Source organism: Haemorhous mexicanus, chromosome 3 (assembly GCF_027477595.1).
Source record: "Haemorhous mexicanus isolate bHaeMex1 chromosome 3, bHaeMex1.pri, whole genome shotgun sequence".
Taxonomy (NCBI): Eukaryota; Metazoa; Chordata; class Aves; order Passeriformes; family Fringillidae; genus Haemorhous; species Haemorhous mexicanus.
Genome location: NC_082343.1, coordinates 88,018,092 through 88,033,406, shown reverse-complemented (window position 1 = coordinate 88,033,406; position 15,315 = coordinate 88,018,092). Strand labels below are relative to the sequence as shown.

The 15,315-nt window shown below is 39.4% G+C and overlaps 1 protein-coding gene across 2 annotated transcripts in view; it reads left to right on the top strand.

Annotated features, from left to right (window-relative positions):
- Nucleotides 1–15,315, top strand: part of KCNQ5 (potassium voltage-gated channel subfamily Q member 5) — a 277,904-nt gene that overhangs the window by 202,032 nt on the left and 60,557 nt on the right. For both annotated transcript variants that reach the window (XM_059842615.1, XM_059842614.1), the window contains exon 3: nucleotides 4,967–5,093. In XM_059842615.1, the coding sequence (XP_059698598.1) occupies nucleotides 4,967–5,093 (127 nt within the window). The remainder of the gene's footprint in view (nucleotides 1–4,966; nucleotides 5,094–15,315) is intronic.

Sequence of the window (15,315 nt, the reverse complement as noted above, 5' to 3'; positions counted from 1 at the left end):
CATCTCTCCAACTTTTCTGACAATGTCAGTTGTTCACAGTTCTCCTATGAGCTCAAGGCAGGCAGCTCCTCACATCAGTCTGCAACTCTGTTGTGCTACATCATTAGCCTTTAGAATAATTAAAATCACCATTTCCATGCAAGAAATATAATTAAAATAAGAACAGAGACATTGTCTTGTGGGTGGATTTTTTATATCCAAGCCTCAGCTCATTTACACATTGCAAAATAACCTGAAGCATCCTAGATCAGCAGAGAGTGCTCAACTTTGGTCATTTTCCTACTGCAAAAATAGCTCTAATTCCCTAATGTTGCAGTCTACGGTGAAGGCACCTGCTTCATCATCAGCAAATTATTTTCAGTTTTAATAAGCAGTTATGCTAAAGAGTGAGAAAGCTGTTATATAAACTTTTTTTTTGCTGTTAAAATGTTATGCTTAGGGAAATCCTTATCATTAAAAACTGCCTGAGAAGCACGTTAATGTAAACAACTTCAACAAATCATGTATTCTAATTGGATAGCAGGGGAAAAAAGGGGGACAGGGAGGGGAGAAGTGCTGGATTTTATAAAATATGCTTAATTTTCTTAATCATCAACCTTGTTGATTGGCGTCCTCCTGGACCTTTTATTAACAGAAACCTTGCTCTGGATGACCTCTTATTTTCTTCTCCTGCCATTTGTGTGAACCTCGTTGTTCCAGTGGTGTAAAAACCCAGGCACACACAGATGTAAAAATCTGCAGGAGTACACTGCTAGCCAAAAGCAACTGAACCTTGTCAGACAAGGGTGTCAGCCTTGCTTCTCTTGCATGGTTCCCCAGGACAACTGGAGCTGCATGTGCAGAAACATTTCAGAGGGAAAAGCTCATCAGTTTGGATGAACTGTGCTTTGAGAAGGAAGAGAAACTTTCCACTGTCTGAACCACCCATGCATCTGCCATAGTGGTTACTGGGAGGTGCTAACTGTGAGCTTGGACAGCCAAAAAAGTGACAGATTGTGGTAACTCTGGTGTAAGGCCAAATGCAGCTGTGATTGGAAAAGGATAACAAGAGAGGGAAAAGGCAAGAAATGGCAAATGCTAATGCCCCTCTGCTCTACCTAGGAAGGGAAGGGTTAGATTTCCAGTAAATCTTAACTTGCTCATCAGTTCAAATGCAGCCTTGATTAATTTTGAAGTGGGCCAGCTTTATAAACAGTGCAAGATTTTCCCATTCTGATGTAAATGTTGTTTCTCATTCTCATAAGTAATTCAAAATTAATGATGTTCCATTATATTATATGTAGGACAGAGATACTTGGAATGCATCATTTCTTCAGTCTTCAAGTCTACAAAGCACGAAGTCTAATGATTTATTCCATCACATGCCTTTCCAATTATGTTCTGATCTTCTGTTTCAATTGCTAAGGAACAAAACCCAAGTTATTTCAAAGCCTAGATTTATGCTTAAATTGGCAATAAGTCTTCCAAATGAAATATGAAAAAATAAAAATCCTGATCTTGTTTGGGATACATCTTTCCAATTTTTGTCCACAGAAGACCAAAAACCTTGTAACTTTACAGCTGCCATAAGGAAAAATACTGTCATGCCCCAGCCTGTATTAAACCTGACAGGGATTTGCCTTAAAATTTTGACTGAGTGCCCCGACTACTAAAACATTACTTTTTTACACAATGGTGTGGAATTCTTTGTCTCCCTCTAGTTTTGACCTGAACCAATCCAAAATAAAACAAAGATGTTGTGTGTACTACTATGAAGAGTTTTGTTTCAACGCGTTATGGTTTTTTCAGAAAATCCTTTCTCTTTAGACTTTATTACATTTTATATTTATTCCCTTCAAAGTTATTGTTTTCTTTGAGGAAGTCGGAGTCATTAGGATATAAAGATAATTTTGAAACAACACTATTTAAATCAATGCAAAAATAAGTGTGAAACTCCATCTACATTTTCTTCAATGTTTTTCCTTTTTTTAAAGCTTATCGTGTACTTAAAAATCTTGAGAAACTTGTTATGGGTGGAAGAAAATCACATATGGCATTTTTAAAAGGAGCAGTTCTTTTAGCATCCCAGTGTGCAGAGATGTATTTACTGTATTTGGGATCAATGTAGCTACAGTTGTTATATTGCTTAAGTAGCAGAAAAAATTGTTTAAGTAGTAGAGACCTTAGTTAATTTTGAAACGATACAACCATGCACACATTTCTAATGGTTCTAGAAATGATTACTTTTTCTCAAGGAATAAACAGAGATATTTCACATTGTTTCTTCAAGAAAAATCTTATACTCTTACTCCACCCACTAAAATAAATTTGAGAAAATATCTTTTTGCTCTTTTTCTCTCCCAAACCAGATGTATCTCCGTGAAGTTCCTCTTTTTACCATATGTGTTTGTGGGTGAGAGAAAAATCTGATTTCTGTTTCTAACACACAAAGGCACCACGTAGTAGTGCACAGACTCTCAGAAACTGTGAGAGTTTCTGCTTTCAGCACACAATTCATTTTTTCATCTTTGTCTTGCTGAGCAAGCATAGCACCTAGTAATGGCTAACAATAGTACAGGTGATAAATACAAAACTGCATAGCTCTGGTAGGAACCAGAAGAGGAAGCTTTCCAAAAAAATTGCCTCTTTCCAACTCCTACCAGCAGTTTTGCAGTACTATTTGAACTGACTTGAAGCTGTGGACTAGTCCTTCCAGGATCGCTGAGTACTTTTTGTCCTTGCCAGTTCCCCATCAGAGGCCCTGTCAGGGTTGGAGTACGGGAGAGGACACACTCCTGTGTGTGTGGATCAGCTTCTGGAAGGTGTCTGGGACAATTTCAATGCACTTACAAAGCGTATCACCCATCTGTACGCACCATGTGTTTCCCAGGGAAACAACAAACTTTATTAAAATGAAATGTGATTAAGTTTTAACAAGAAAAAGATTTTATTGGAAGCAAAGAATTTTTCATGCTTCTCAGACCTCCTTTCCTTCAGTATCTCTCACCCTATCCCAAAGAAGAAATTTCTTTAGGAGAATCAGATGCAGAAATGGCCTGGATGCCTGCCATCAACACTCATAAATTCAGAGGCATCATCTAACAATGTGTAAACCAGATTTGACAATTCATGATTTAACTAGCACTATAAAAGTGGTAGTTAAATAACTAAAATGTGTATTCTTCCTTTTTTCCAGTTGGCTTCCTGTCCATTTTATTCTTGGCCTACACAGAATTTCCTACAAGGAAATGTACCACAGGGTAGCCAACTACTAGGAATTATTGTTACTATATGGGGAACTTTTTTGGTTTTGTACATAATCCTTTCTGAAGTTGTGTAATAACACAGCCCATGGAATTAAGTTGAAGGTTCTTGTAGTGGAATAAAAAGAAAATCCTGAACAATCACACGCATTTTTCCATGTGTTATTTTCTAATAAAAAATGTGGCATTTTCTTCAGCCACATTTTAGTAGAGGGATCTTATTCTACTTTTGTGACTTAGGCATTCAATATGGGATTTACAAAACCAAAAATGAAGACACTGAAGAGGCCTCTAAAAGTGCCTTTCAATGTAATGTAGCTACACAAGTTGACATGTTTTAGGAAGGAATACTATGTTTTCAAATTGTTCTTTGACAGCAAGAGCAATTAAGTCCACAATGTTTCAGTGGACTGCCACTAATCATAATCTAGTAAAGAATCATTACATGGCACAACATTAATAATGCCATTTGTTCAGGTAAATTAATGCCTGAGTTGACACATTGGCTTGTAGAGTTGTAGGGTCTCACAGTCTAAAAGCATGCAAAATGTTTGTTGGGAAAAAGTCAATATTGGCTCAACCCTATCCTTACAAATATTCCTTTATTTAATTCACTTGCAGTGCTTCCTTAGTGGTACCACATTAGTCCTCATCCTGCAGGAATAATGAATTAATTGGCTGACAAGGAACAACTTACTTCTGGACACAGAAATACATTGGGCTGCCAAATAAAACACAACTTCCATCCTTTTCTTCTTGATGGGCTGTTTAAGAAACTCCACCAAGTACTTGTCTCCTTTTGTGAACAGATAGAGTTTTATTTTGTCATTTCAAAACACATGACTTTGTGATGGTATTCCAGCAGCATATCTAAGTTTGTAATTCCATACAGTGTGTATGTACTATCAGAGCATATTATTGAGCTGCAGATCTCCTTAGGGTATGGAGCTGAATTGTGCTCCAAGCTCTATTACTGAACTATTACCTCACTGTTGTGATGAAATTTTTTTTAGAATAAAAATCAAATAAATACATGTTGATGCTTTTAAAATAGACAGTCTTAAAGAAGACTCCAATGAGAAAGAAAAGCAGGCCAAACAAGCAAGGCAAAATTTCTAAGTGCTTTCATTCACAGGTTGTCCCGGGAAAGTTATGCCTAGGGTGGGCATTAATTTATTGCCTGACAAACAATTACATACCCGTTGTATGTAATTACACCTGCATGTACCTTAACCTTCTGCTAGGAACAGATTGATTTCCCAAACTCATAATCTCAGTTATTTCACCTGTATATTGCAGCAATGAGAATATGTCTCCCAAAACTTTTAGCCTTTAAAGTAAGAACTAATTTTATGGATGTGGATATGGAACATTTTTTACTACCTGTGTAAATTACCTGTGCTCTGATGCTCAACATCCAAAGTCTTTGAGTATTTTGCTCTGATATTTTTTGTGTATTATTCAGTGTTTGAAAATATTTAGTAGCAAATCTTTGCTGATACTTAATGTTACTCAGGTTAGGCTTAGACCTTTCAGTGTGAAGCTCTGAGGACTGTGCTGCTTGTAGATGTGTAACCATCCTGGGAAGCAGGATCCCAAGTTTGGCTTGGGATATTCAGATGCTCAAGGTGGATTGTCAGACACAAACAGCAGTAGTAATAAGTTTCCTGGTGCTTATGAGTTTGTTATCTGTAACAGGCATTTTTCTTATTTGCCATTTCTAGGAATTTGTCATGATTGTTGTCTTTGGTTTGGAATTTATTATTCGTATCTGGTCTGCTGGGTGCTGCTGTCGGTACCGAGGATGGCAAGGAAGACTGCGCTTTGCGAGGAAACCATTCTGTGTCATAGGTGAGTGTCCCAGCTCTGCTTATTCTGAAATAAGCATCTTCCCTCTCCTGTTTTGTTTCTGAATGAAAACTATGGGAATCAGACTCTGCTCACAGCAACCAGCTGTAAGTCCAGAGTAGCTGTGTGTCAACTCTCATCTGCCCAGGGTTTCTTTAAATATAAATCATGACCTCCCTAAAACCAGCCAGTCCATGTTTCTTATGCTCTCCAGAAGACATTTTCCTATGAATCTCATGCAGCTGGCCTATATATTGGACAAATGAGGGGTTGAGAGCTGCTCTCATTGAAAATCAGAGGAGATGTATGCTTTGAATGGACACCCTGCATCTTGCACATACATGCATAGATACCACACACATATGTGTGCATATCATGTTCTTCTTGTTTACCCTCTGTGATCAGGCACTGCAGGAAGTTTGAAAACCTCCCTAGAGACATCTTCTGACAACATTGCTGCTTCCTGTCTTGCTGTTCTCTGCATGACAGTCCACATATCAGCTCTGCAGTGACACTAGCAAAGGATACAGCATCGTCTTCATTATTTCTTCTACATCTATTTCAAGACACTATTCCTTCCCTTTTTTGCTCTAGAATTTCTCTGTGACAATGGTGAATAGACTCACAACCAGTCAAAACCCTGTTTTGAAAAGGGATCTGCAGTAAAATAGTTTCCCAATAAAGGCAGAAATCAAAGATCAAACTCATCTGATAATTTCTTATTTTTCAAATGGTTTAGAGAAAATGCTTTATATAGATCATTTGTGAAACTTCAGGATATCAATATCCCCACTTTTATCTCAACTTTCTTCCTCTCTCCAGCCTTTAATTTCATCTGCCTAAATCTCAATACAACTTCTGGATCAACTGGGGCAGGAAATATGTGCTTCCATACCTCTCTACAGCAGCTAGTACATGGAGTCATATGCCTACAGCTATGAAACACATGAGTTTCAGTGTAGGCAGTAGATGAATGCCATCCTGGTAGATTAATGCCATCCTGGTCTAAACAGGAGTTACACAGTGTTCCTTGGCATGGCAGACCAGTACACTGGTTAGGCCTAATGTGTACAGCAAGTTTCTTTCCTTGCAGCTCATTCCCTGGTAAATCCACATTTTGTCCCACTAAGCCACTCCTGCAATGAAGGAAGTTGCATGAACAGCTAGGGAGACACCCCAGATTGTCACCCCCTCAGAAAGAAACACCCCATCTAGGCCATTTTATGAAACTGTGGGAGAGGGGCAAGTATCAGGATTGACTTTTGGGTTTTTTTGGGCAGCAGGGGAGTTGGGTAGATACCTTGCCAGGTCACACACTTGCCCCAAGATTTCCATGCCTAGCAGAAAGTGGAAATCACAAAACATGGCTATCTTCCTTTATCGGACTTAACATTATTCTAAGATTTTATGGTACACTAGAAATTTTGCTGTAGTCAAGTTTTGTCAGGGCACAATCATAAGAAAGCATCACTGTTAATTTAGTAAAATTAACTTACTACAGCAATTTAGAGCTTACTAAAAACACCTTTGAGGATTTTGAAGTTACAAGAACCATTTGACTTCTCAGAGTGTTTGTTTTGCTACCCTTCCAAATGCCATTATATAGAAACATGAGCAGTTTGTTTGATTCTGCTTTTGCGTCTCCTCCCTTTCCTGCCTCCACTCAACTGGCAGGTTTTATACCAGTGATTAGCTTCACTCTGAGGTGTTAATTCTCAGTAAAACTGAATGCAGGAGTTCTTCCTTGTACAGAATTCTGCATATTTAAAAGACATAAATGTGGTGCTTAGGGACGTAGTTCAGGAGTGGACCTACCAGTGCTGGGTTTACAGTTTGACTCAATCTTAAAGGTCCTTCCCAACCTAAATAATTCAATGATTCACAGGGGGACTGTATAGATTTCCATGCTTTCCTTAAAATTACTCATACCTACCGTCTTACTGTGGGTGAAATAGTTCAAGCAGATCTTCTGGCACAGATCACAGATCACCCTGGGGAGAAGGTTTACTTCATTTGATTATGGTATTTCCTCCTTTCTCTGAAATTCACCTGCTCTTCTTGTTTCATGTATTTTTATGTAAGCAGTCCCTGGTCTTAAAAGCATCTTTTCTGTCCCACTTGGAACTCTATCACTTAGCAGAATTAATTAGTAGACAACAGTCCATTGCTTGTGGATCACTTCCTATGCTGGTGCACTGGATGGAAAGGCAACTTTGTTCTGCAGCTTCTGCCAATAGCTTGAACTTCTTGCCATTGACTGTTCTGCCTGTCTCTTCTTATCTTTGTTGACTTCACTCCATTTCTGGACTTTAGCATCCCAGAAGGGAGTTTCTGATGTTCCGATGTTCAGCATCTCACCAGATTTGATCTTTTGAGGAAAAACCAAAAGTATTGGTTTTTCTTGCTACATTAAGTAGTTATTTGCCTGATGCCTTGTCTTTGCAGTCATGGCAAAGTGTGAGGCAGCAGCAAAGGTCAGGAGGCTGCGTTAGAGCACAATCAATAGATGATTATCTCCCTTTACTCCTTGCTCACTAGACCATATCCAAGATACTACACCTCATTTTCCCCCTCCAACACCATACCTGAAAGACCTTAAAGAACTGGAGTGAGTTCAGTGAAGCCATGAGGATGATCAGCACTTGAGCAGTTGCTCCGTGAAGAGAGGCTGAGGCACCTGTACATGTTCATCCTGGAGAAAAAAATGGCTTCAGGGGGAACTCAATTAAATCCGTGCTAAGGCCTCCCTAAGAGAGATTCCATGGCCAGTTTGGGCCCATTACTTTTAATTATTTACTTAGTCATCCATTCAATTATCCTTTCCGTTTATTGTTACAGTGGAACAATAATATTTTAGAAGACTTGGTCTGTTTACTATTAATTAAACTTGCTATGGATCTCCGGCAGATCTTTTCCCTGATTATTTTTTGGTGATTAAACAGAAATCACATAGGGCAGTGGCCTAAGGGCTAGAAATAACAAATTTGAGGATTGCCCCAAAGATAACATTTAGACAGCCTTTATTTTTTCCATTAATAACCTAAAAACTAGAGAAGTTTAATTCAGGGCCAAAGCTCTGTGTTTATGTTAGTGTGCCTACAATGTCACTACTCTGTCAAATTAGTTCGTCAAACATCACTGTGTGCTACCAGGTTAGTAATTACATCTAACAAATTATTTGACAGTTTTGTACCCTTATTTATTTCTGAAAAAAGTGTAGTATTAAAACTTGCTTTGTATTTTGTCCCATGTTACGTGACATCCCTCATTTTCTCTGATTGTATATGAGCTTGTGTGCATAACATCAAGGCCATAGCAATGCATCCTTACAGGCACATAAGGTATTTAAATATGTGTATACCCCTGCAAATCTTAAATGTCACAGGTATACCACTCTGAGGCTTGGTTGTTAGCCCTGCAGAACAGTGTTGCTGTGTTGTATTGCTCAGAAGAGCAGCAGCCCAAGCAATGCACATTCTAACTGCTCTCTGGAGCCTCTGGAGATCAGGGATGCTCACAAACCAGGAAGAGCTTGATGCCTGTACCTGAACTCACTGAAGATCCTGAAAATAAAAGAGGACAAGTCTAACTGGGAAGATATATGGCATCCACTCCCTGTAAAGCCATTTGGTGACACTGAAATAAATAAAGAGTCCGTTGTCCTTCCTCTGGCAATGGGCTTCCAGATGGTGGTATGTTACCTGACAAAATTAAACTTCTGGCCACTCTCCTATGTGCAAAGAGGATTTACTATAATCCTCTGATACACATATCACAGACTGAGTGAGATCTCAGTCTGTGAGAAGCAGCTTCCACTCGGGGCACTGTAAAAACATTTAGGAATAATAAACAACAAATTCTTGGTCAGAAGAGTAAGATCCTGCTGGGCTCACCTGCATGTCTGAAGTCCGCTGAGCTTTCAGAGGAGCTTCTTTCACTCTGTAAGAGACTTTGGGACTCCTATGTGAGAAAGCCCAACAAGAGCAAGTGAATTTTTAACGCAGAATCATAGAATGTCCTGAGTTGGCCCACAGGGTTTATCAAAGTCCAAGTCTTGGCCCTCCACAGCACCATCCCCAAGAGTCACATCCAGTGCCTGAGAGCATTGTCCAAACACTTCTTGAACTCTGTCAGGCTTGGTGCTGTGATCACTTCCTTGGGAGCCTGTTCCAGTGCCCAGCCACCCTCTGGGTGAAGAACCTTTCTCTATTATCCAACCTAAACCTCCCCTGACACAACTTCAGACCATTCCCTCGGATCCTGTCACTGTCACCACAGAGAAGAGATCAGTGCCTGCCCTTTCTTGTCCCCTCACAAGGAAGCTGTAACTGCAGTGAGGTCTCCTCCAGTCTCCTCCAGGCTGAACAGACCCAGTGCCCTCAGCCACTCCTCACACAGCTTCCCCTCAAGGCCCTTCACCATCTCTGTTGCCCTCCTTTGGACACTCTCTAACAGTTTAATGTCTTTCTTACATTGTGGTGCCCAGAACTGCCCCCAGCACTCGAGGTGAGGCTGTTCCAGTGCAGAGCAGAGCAGGACAATCCCCTCCCTTGCCTGGCTGGTGATGCTGTGCCTGATGCCCCCAGGACAGGGTTGGCTCTCCTGGCTGCCAGGGCACGTTGCTAACTATAATGCCTAAACTTTATTCAATTTAAAGTTGGGGGTGGAAACTCCTATTACAGATTTTTTTCACTTTAAATTTGAGCCTACTTCTAGCAATATTGCATTTCTCCAGGCCAGCTACACTTCCTGGTGGTCCAGCTGAGTGAAAGATTTCATGTATTTCAGTTAGTCCATTAGCAGTTTCACCACAGCTGCTTCTATTTTACCTCTAGTCAAGCTACAGCATGATGGAAATGTCAAAAGTTCAAATTTTGTTGAGGCTGCAGAATGAGCAAATTCCCAACAGGAAGCTTAAGTCCATTATCTGTAATCAGGCCCTTGAACTTCATGGCTGGCAAACCTTGTTTCAGAGCATTAAGTGATAGCAGCGACTGTTGCTTATTACTGGATCTATTTTTCATTAATTAGAGTGGTAATGAACCATCATGGGGCACTTTTGTCAAACCTTTATAAACAAATCCATACCTAGTGTGTTACAAGATCTTCTGGACATGTAATTTGAATTATTTCAATATATTTGTGGAGTAACACATTATGTGTCTGTCACCTTGGTATTTAGACACATCATATAGTTTAAATACAGACAGATGGTAACTCTGCTGCTCATGATAAACAATATAAACAGCCCCTTTCCAGTGTAATTTGAACTCTAAATAACCCAGAGATTGTCTGTAATTAAGTATATCCTTGACCAAGAAGACATATCTCACATCACATCTCATTATAAATCCCAGAAAAAAAAGGTTACAGCAAATTTCACGTCTGGGGACCTTCTGCCAGCCAAACTTGAACTCATCTCAGACACACTCTCCCCACCCCACTCCAGAAAATACTCTGTTAATAATAGCAGCACTAGTAGTAGTAGTATTTAGATTTCAAATGAAAATTTCCTCAGATAATTTTAGAAGCCATAATTCTGCTCAGCCATGAACAGAGATGCTCTTTAGGCTAGATTGGTCCCAAATTATGTAGGCTTTTAAAATAAATATTTTCATATTTGACAGTTCTGGCAATGCAGTTTTTAGAAACATGTAGAAAAAATAATGTCTGTTTAATATCATCTGTGGGCCTTATCCTTTCACACTTACTTTTGCTGATTACTACCTTTGCTGCTGAGTAAGGTAACATTTGCTGGGATTAAAGACATCAGGCTCTGATCTCGTCTTTCCGGAAGCTGCATGTCTGCTATTCAGAGGAAATCTAGTTTGGTACAATGCACTTCACATTGAAGTTTCTTTCTGGCATGAGCTAGAGAATTCAGCATTCTGTGTTTGTTCATGCTGTGCTTTTTTGATCTTACACTGGAGTAATTATTGTGTTTGTGACATAGAGTAGATGAGCCCCTACCATGAGCTGGGAAACCTGGGATGAGAAGACTAAAGAGACAGGGTTGTGATAGAAAGGCTTTAAAAGACAATTACATTTTATTTAAAATAATTTATTTTTAATAATAGAATTCCTGCATTAGAAGGCTATAAAAGATATTTTCTTAAGCATGAAATCATTATCCATTTTGAACAAGACGAATATAACTCAGTACCTGCACTGAAATGTTTATAAAATGCTAATTACGTTCCCTTTTGTTAGGAAAGTGTCCTAAAGTGAAATATCATAGTCCATTATTTAGAAATAATGAGACTCCTGCCCATACTCACCCAGATTGTGTGTATGATTTAAGCAGTCTTTCAAATTATTATCTCTCATATTTGAATTTCATAAAATACATTGTAGTATAATCATAATGATAATGATAATTATAAGGATGAGGATAATGGTAATAATAAGGATAAGGATAATGATGATGATAATAATAATATTGTGATATTAAATCATATTATAAAATATTATGTAATATAAAAGTGTATCATAGCAATTCCAGTGCTGTTTATGAACTGTGACTTGGAAATGTATGATAAGGAGGGAAGCAACTGACAGACCAAGCAGCAGTCAACCTTTTCTGGTTTGAGTCTTTGTATGTTCAGTTTTGCTCACATTTTTTAGGGACTGGCTTTAAACTTGTTGCTACTAGAGATACCCAGAATATGAAGTTGCCTAGACAGATACCTTTATTTTCATAATTTGCCTTTATTTGATTTGATGTTCATATCCTGCCTTACTATGCTGAATTCCCGTCATGTCCATGGACAAGATAGTTTCTCTGGTACCATAAGCATGTGTAAGTTTGCCATTTCAAAATTAAATAGTTATGAGTTTAAACACTGGTGTGGAAGTTGAGGTAGACAGGATTGTGCCAAATCCACTTTGCCACCTACTTGAGTGTATGGAGTCTCAAAAGTAGAAGAATGGTTTATTTTTCAAATTTTATCACTCTTAGCATCTAAAAAAAAACTTATATTTTTAATGACATGAATAAAATGTCAGAACATAACTGATATGCAATAAAATTCTCAGCTTTCTTGGCTTATTTCCAGATGTTATGCTGAAGATCAGCTGCTCTGGTGTGTGACATTCTTTTCAACTCCCTTTTCAGATCATCATCAACTCTTGCCTGTAGCTTCTCTCTGAGAAGAATTGATTCTTTGTACAAGTTCTGCTTTTGCAACAGTGAATTATGCTTTCCAGGCAGAAGTCTTGATACTTTAGGAATATTTTTATATTGGTCCAGAACAATCCCATTAGACTAGGTATTTGCTATTTGGGCTTTTGCAGCTGCCCATTACTTAAATTCATTACATGAATGCCCTTGGCACTCATGTAGCCTCTCACAGGACTGTGATACCCCTGGCTTGCAGCACTGCTTTACTTCAAAAGACACTTTCAGTGTGTCTCCTATATTACTAATATGCCCATAATTACTCAGGGGTGCTTTGTCAGCATGTTACCATAAATTTGAATGCTCATTCTTTGGTGTGAGACATTAGATAGCTGTCAATCTGACTGTTTGAGCCATGATTAACTCTCTCACAAGTGTTAGTCAATCAAATCCTGCTTTCTCTCATGGTGTCCCAGCCTCACCCCTGTCAGCCCAAGTGAAACAGTGAGTAATTATGGTCTAAGTAGAGTAATTGCATTGGCATTTACTGCAGGAATCTTTCCAGAGTTATTTGAAAGTAACTATGGAAAGCATATTGAGAAATTATAAAGAAGAAAGGAAAAAAGGAAAAGGGAAAGGAAAATGAAAAGGAAAAGGAAAAGGAAAAGGAAAAGGAAAAGGAAAAGGAAAAGGAAAAGGAAAAGGAAAAGGAAAAGGAAAAGGAAAAGGAAAAGGAAAGAATATTTCAGTTGGAAGAGAGCTACAGTGGCCATCTAGTCCAATCACCTGGCCAGTTCAAGGCTGACCAAAAGTCTTAAGAATGTTATTAAGGACATTGCCCAAAAGCCTCTTAAATAATGACATTCAAGGGGCATTGACCATTTCTGATCTCTTGCCATGTTTGACAATCCATCCTGTAAATAAATAGCTCCTAATGTTCAGTCTCTCAACACCTCTAGGAATTGTATTGTGGGAAACAACCTCATTCATGATTACCTGTATTAAGTCCACTTTCACCAATTCTTTTGCACAGATAACAGTTCTTTTTTCATTCACCCTGCAGCATATGAGCAGGCAACATGCTGCTATTTCATATTTCCATTTCTCTGCTTCTTTTTGTTCATAATTATCTCTCCTATAACTGCTGAATGTTGTGATTTTATTGCTCTCTTTGCTAAAAACTAATTTATTTCTCTTCAGGTCACCCCTGTGTGAGTGAGGTCTCCAGGAAAAGGCTTGTTGGTGCAGTTGGCTAAGAACAGTAGTTTCATTTTGCTTGTCTGTATTGTTGTTTAGAAGCACAGACATTTTCAGTTGCTTTAGAGGTAGTGTCTGTTTCTTCACATGCAGTCCTCTGTCATCTACTCAGCTTTAGTTTGTTTGCTGTCAATGCTGGCAGTTTAAAACATAAGCTTTGCCCACTGTTACACTCAATACAATCAAATTGATTGCCAGATGTCTTCATCCAGCCTTGCCACGGACTTATTAGAGATCACAAAGCTTGAAGAAATGCCGCTTCCACAGATGTTTCCCTTCTTCGACATCCCTTCAGAGAACTGCATGTTGCCACCAGCACGGCTGAATTGACTGATGGGCACAGTAGTCCAGTGGGAGTTGCAGGAAATCTCTGTTTTTATGCTCATGCCTCAAATGGGTACATTCCAACTGCTACATTAGGAAAAGACTTGTTTATAAGAGAGAAAATACAGGTTTTGATTCCTCTTTTTTGCACCTGCTATAGTAAATACAGCAGTAAGGAAGGATTTGACAATGTAACAATATTGTTACACTGAGTTGCAGTATTTATATTTCAAGTTTAATAGGGCTAAGTAGAAATACTTGCATATTTCTAGATGGCCATTTGGGCATGTTCTGCCCAGTTTAATTTCCTCCCATCCCTAGCACTTCAGCACCAGGTGCCCATAGCCTATTGTTTCCCATTAAAGAAAAAGTACAATTTTTATCTTTAAGCCTGTGCTGATAGCTCTCAAAATTGAGATTTGTCCTTTGGTGATATTTGATATTGCTGTCAAAAACAGATCCAAGGAAGGTGACCATCAGATCAGACCCAGATCAGCCTGTGGAAGCTCCTAAATGGTGTAAAGAAAGGCACTCACTTTTCACCCTTGTGTTGTGCAGTACTGGTGCAGTACTGGTCTCGTATGTGACCACCTGGGCAGCAGCCACAGCAAAGGCAGAGCTCCCTCAGTCCTGGGGCCAGTCTATTCATGGCACCCTCCCAGGGGAAACTGTTTCATTTCAGATGAAAATGTCACAAGGCAGAGTGGAGAGGCTGTCACACAGTATGACATAATCTACGATCTCATTTTGTGATCGCCCCTGTTGGGTTTGGAAGAGCAGTACCAGATTATGGGGTTTTTCCTTTCTGACCACCACTGAGCAGAGCCTCTATTTCTTTCTTCATATCCCCAGCACCAGGAAGTCTCAGGTGTGGCTGTGTAAGATGCCCCACCCTAGTGTTCTCCAAATTACATAAACCTTCTTGCTGGCACAGTACTCCCTTTTAGGCTGCTCACACACAAATTGCAGGTGGGATGGCAGCTGAGGGGAAAGAGTGGCTGGAGATGTCTGGCTCTGTATGTGATCGGAATAAACTCTATTTACAGAAACAAGGAGTCCCAAGAGGCAGTTGCCAATTGTGCAGACATCCAAAATAGCTGTATAGGTTAGAAATGCAACTTCTGCTTTTAGGCAGCAGGGAGAGGGGGTTGCCTCTGAAGGAAGGCTCAGAAAACTGAATGTAGGAACTCTTTCAGCCAACACTGAGGAACCCATGTAGCTGCCTTCAACATCTGTGTTAGATAAGTCAGCTAGATACTGGATACCTTCTGTTTCCCCGCCACCCTGTGAATTTGAGAGCAGATTTTTAATACTCTCTTCCCTCTCCACCTACAAACAGGCTTTTCCTCTTGTCAGAGACATGTTTTTCTCTCCCTGCTCATGTCAGCATTTTACTTGTCAGTTTCCGCCCATCCGCTTTCACCTACACACCACGGATTTTTCTGTTCCCACCTCTTTTTTTGGCATTTCCACTCCCATGCCACTGTATCACCTTCACTTTATCCACAATCTGGGAATGTGTTAGAT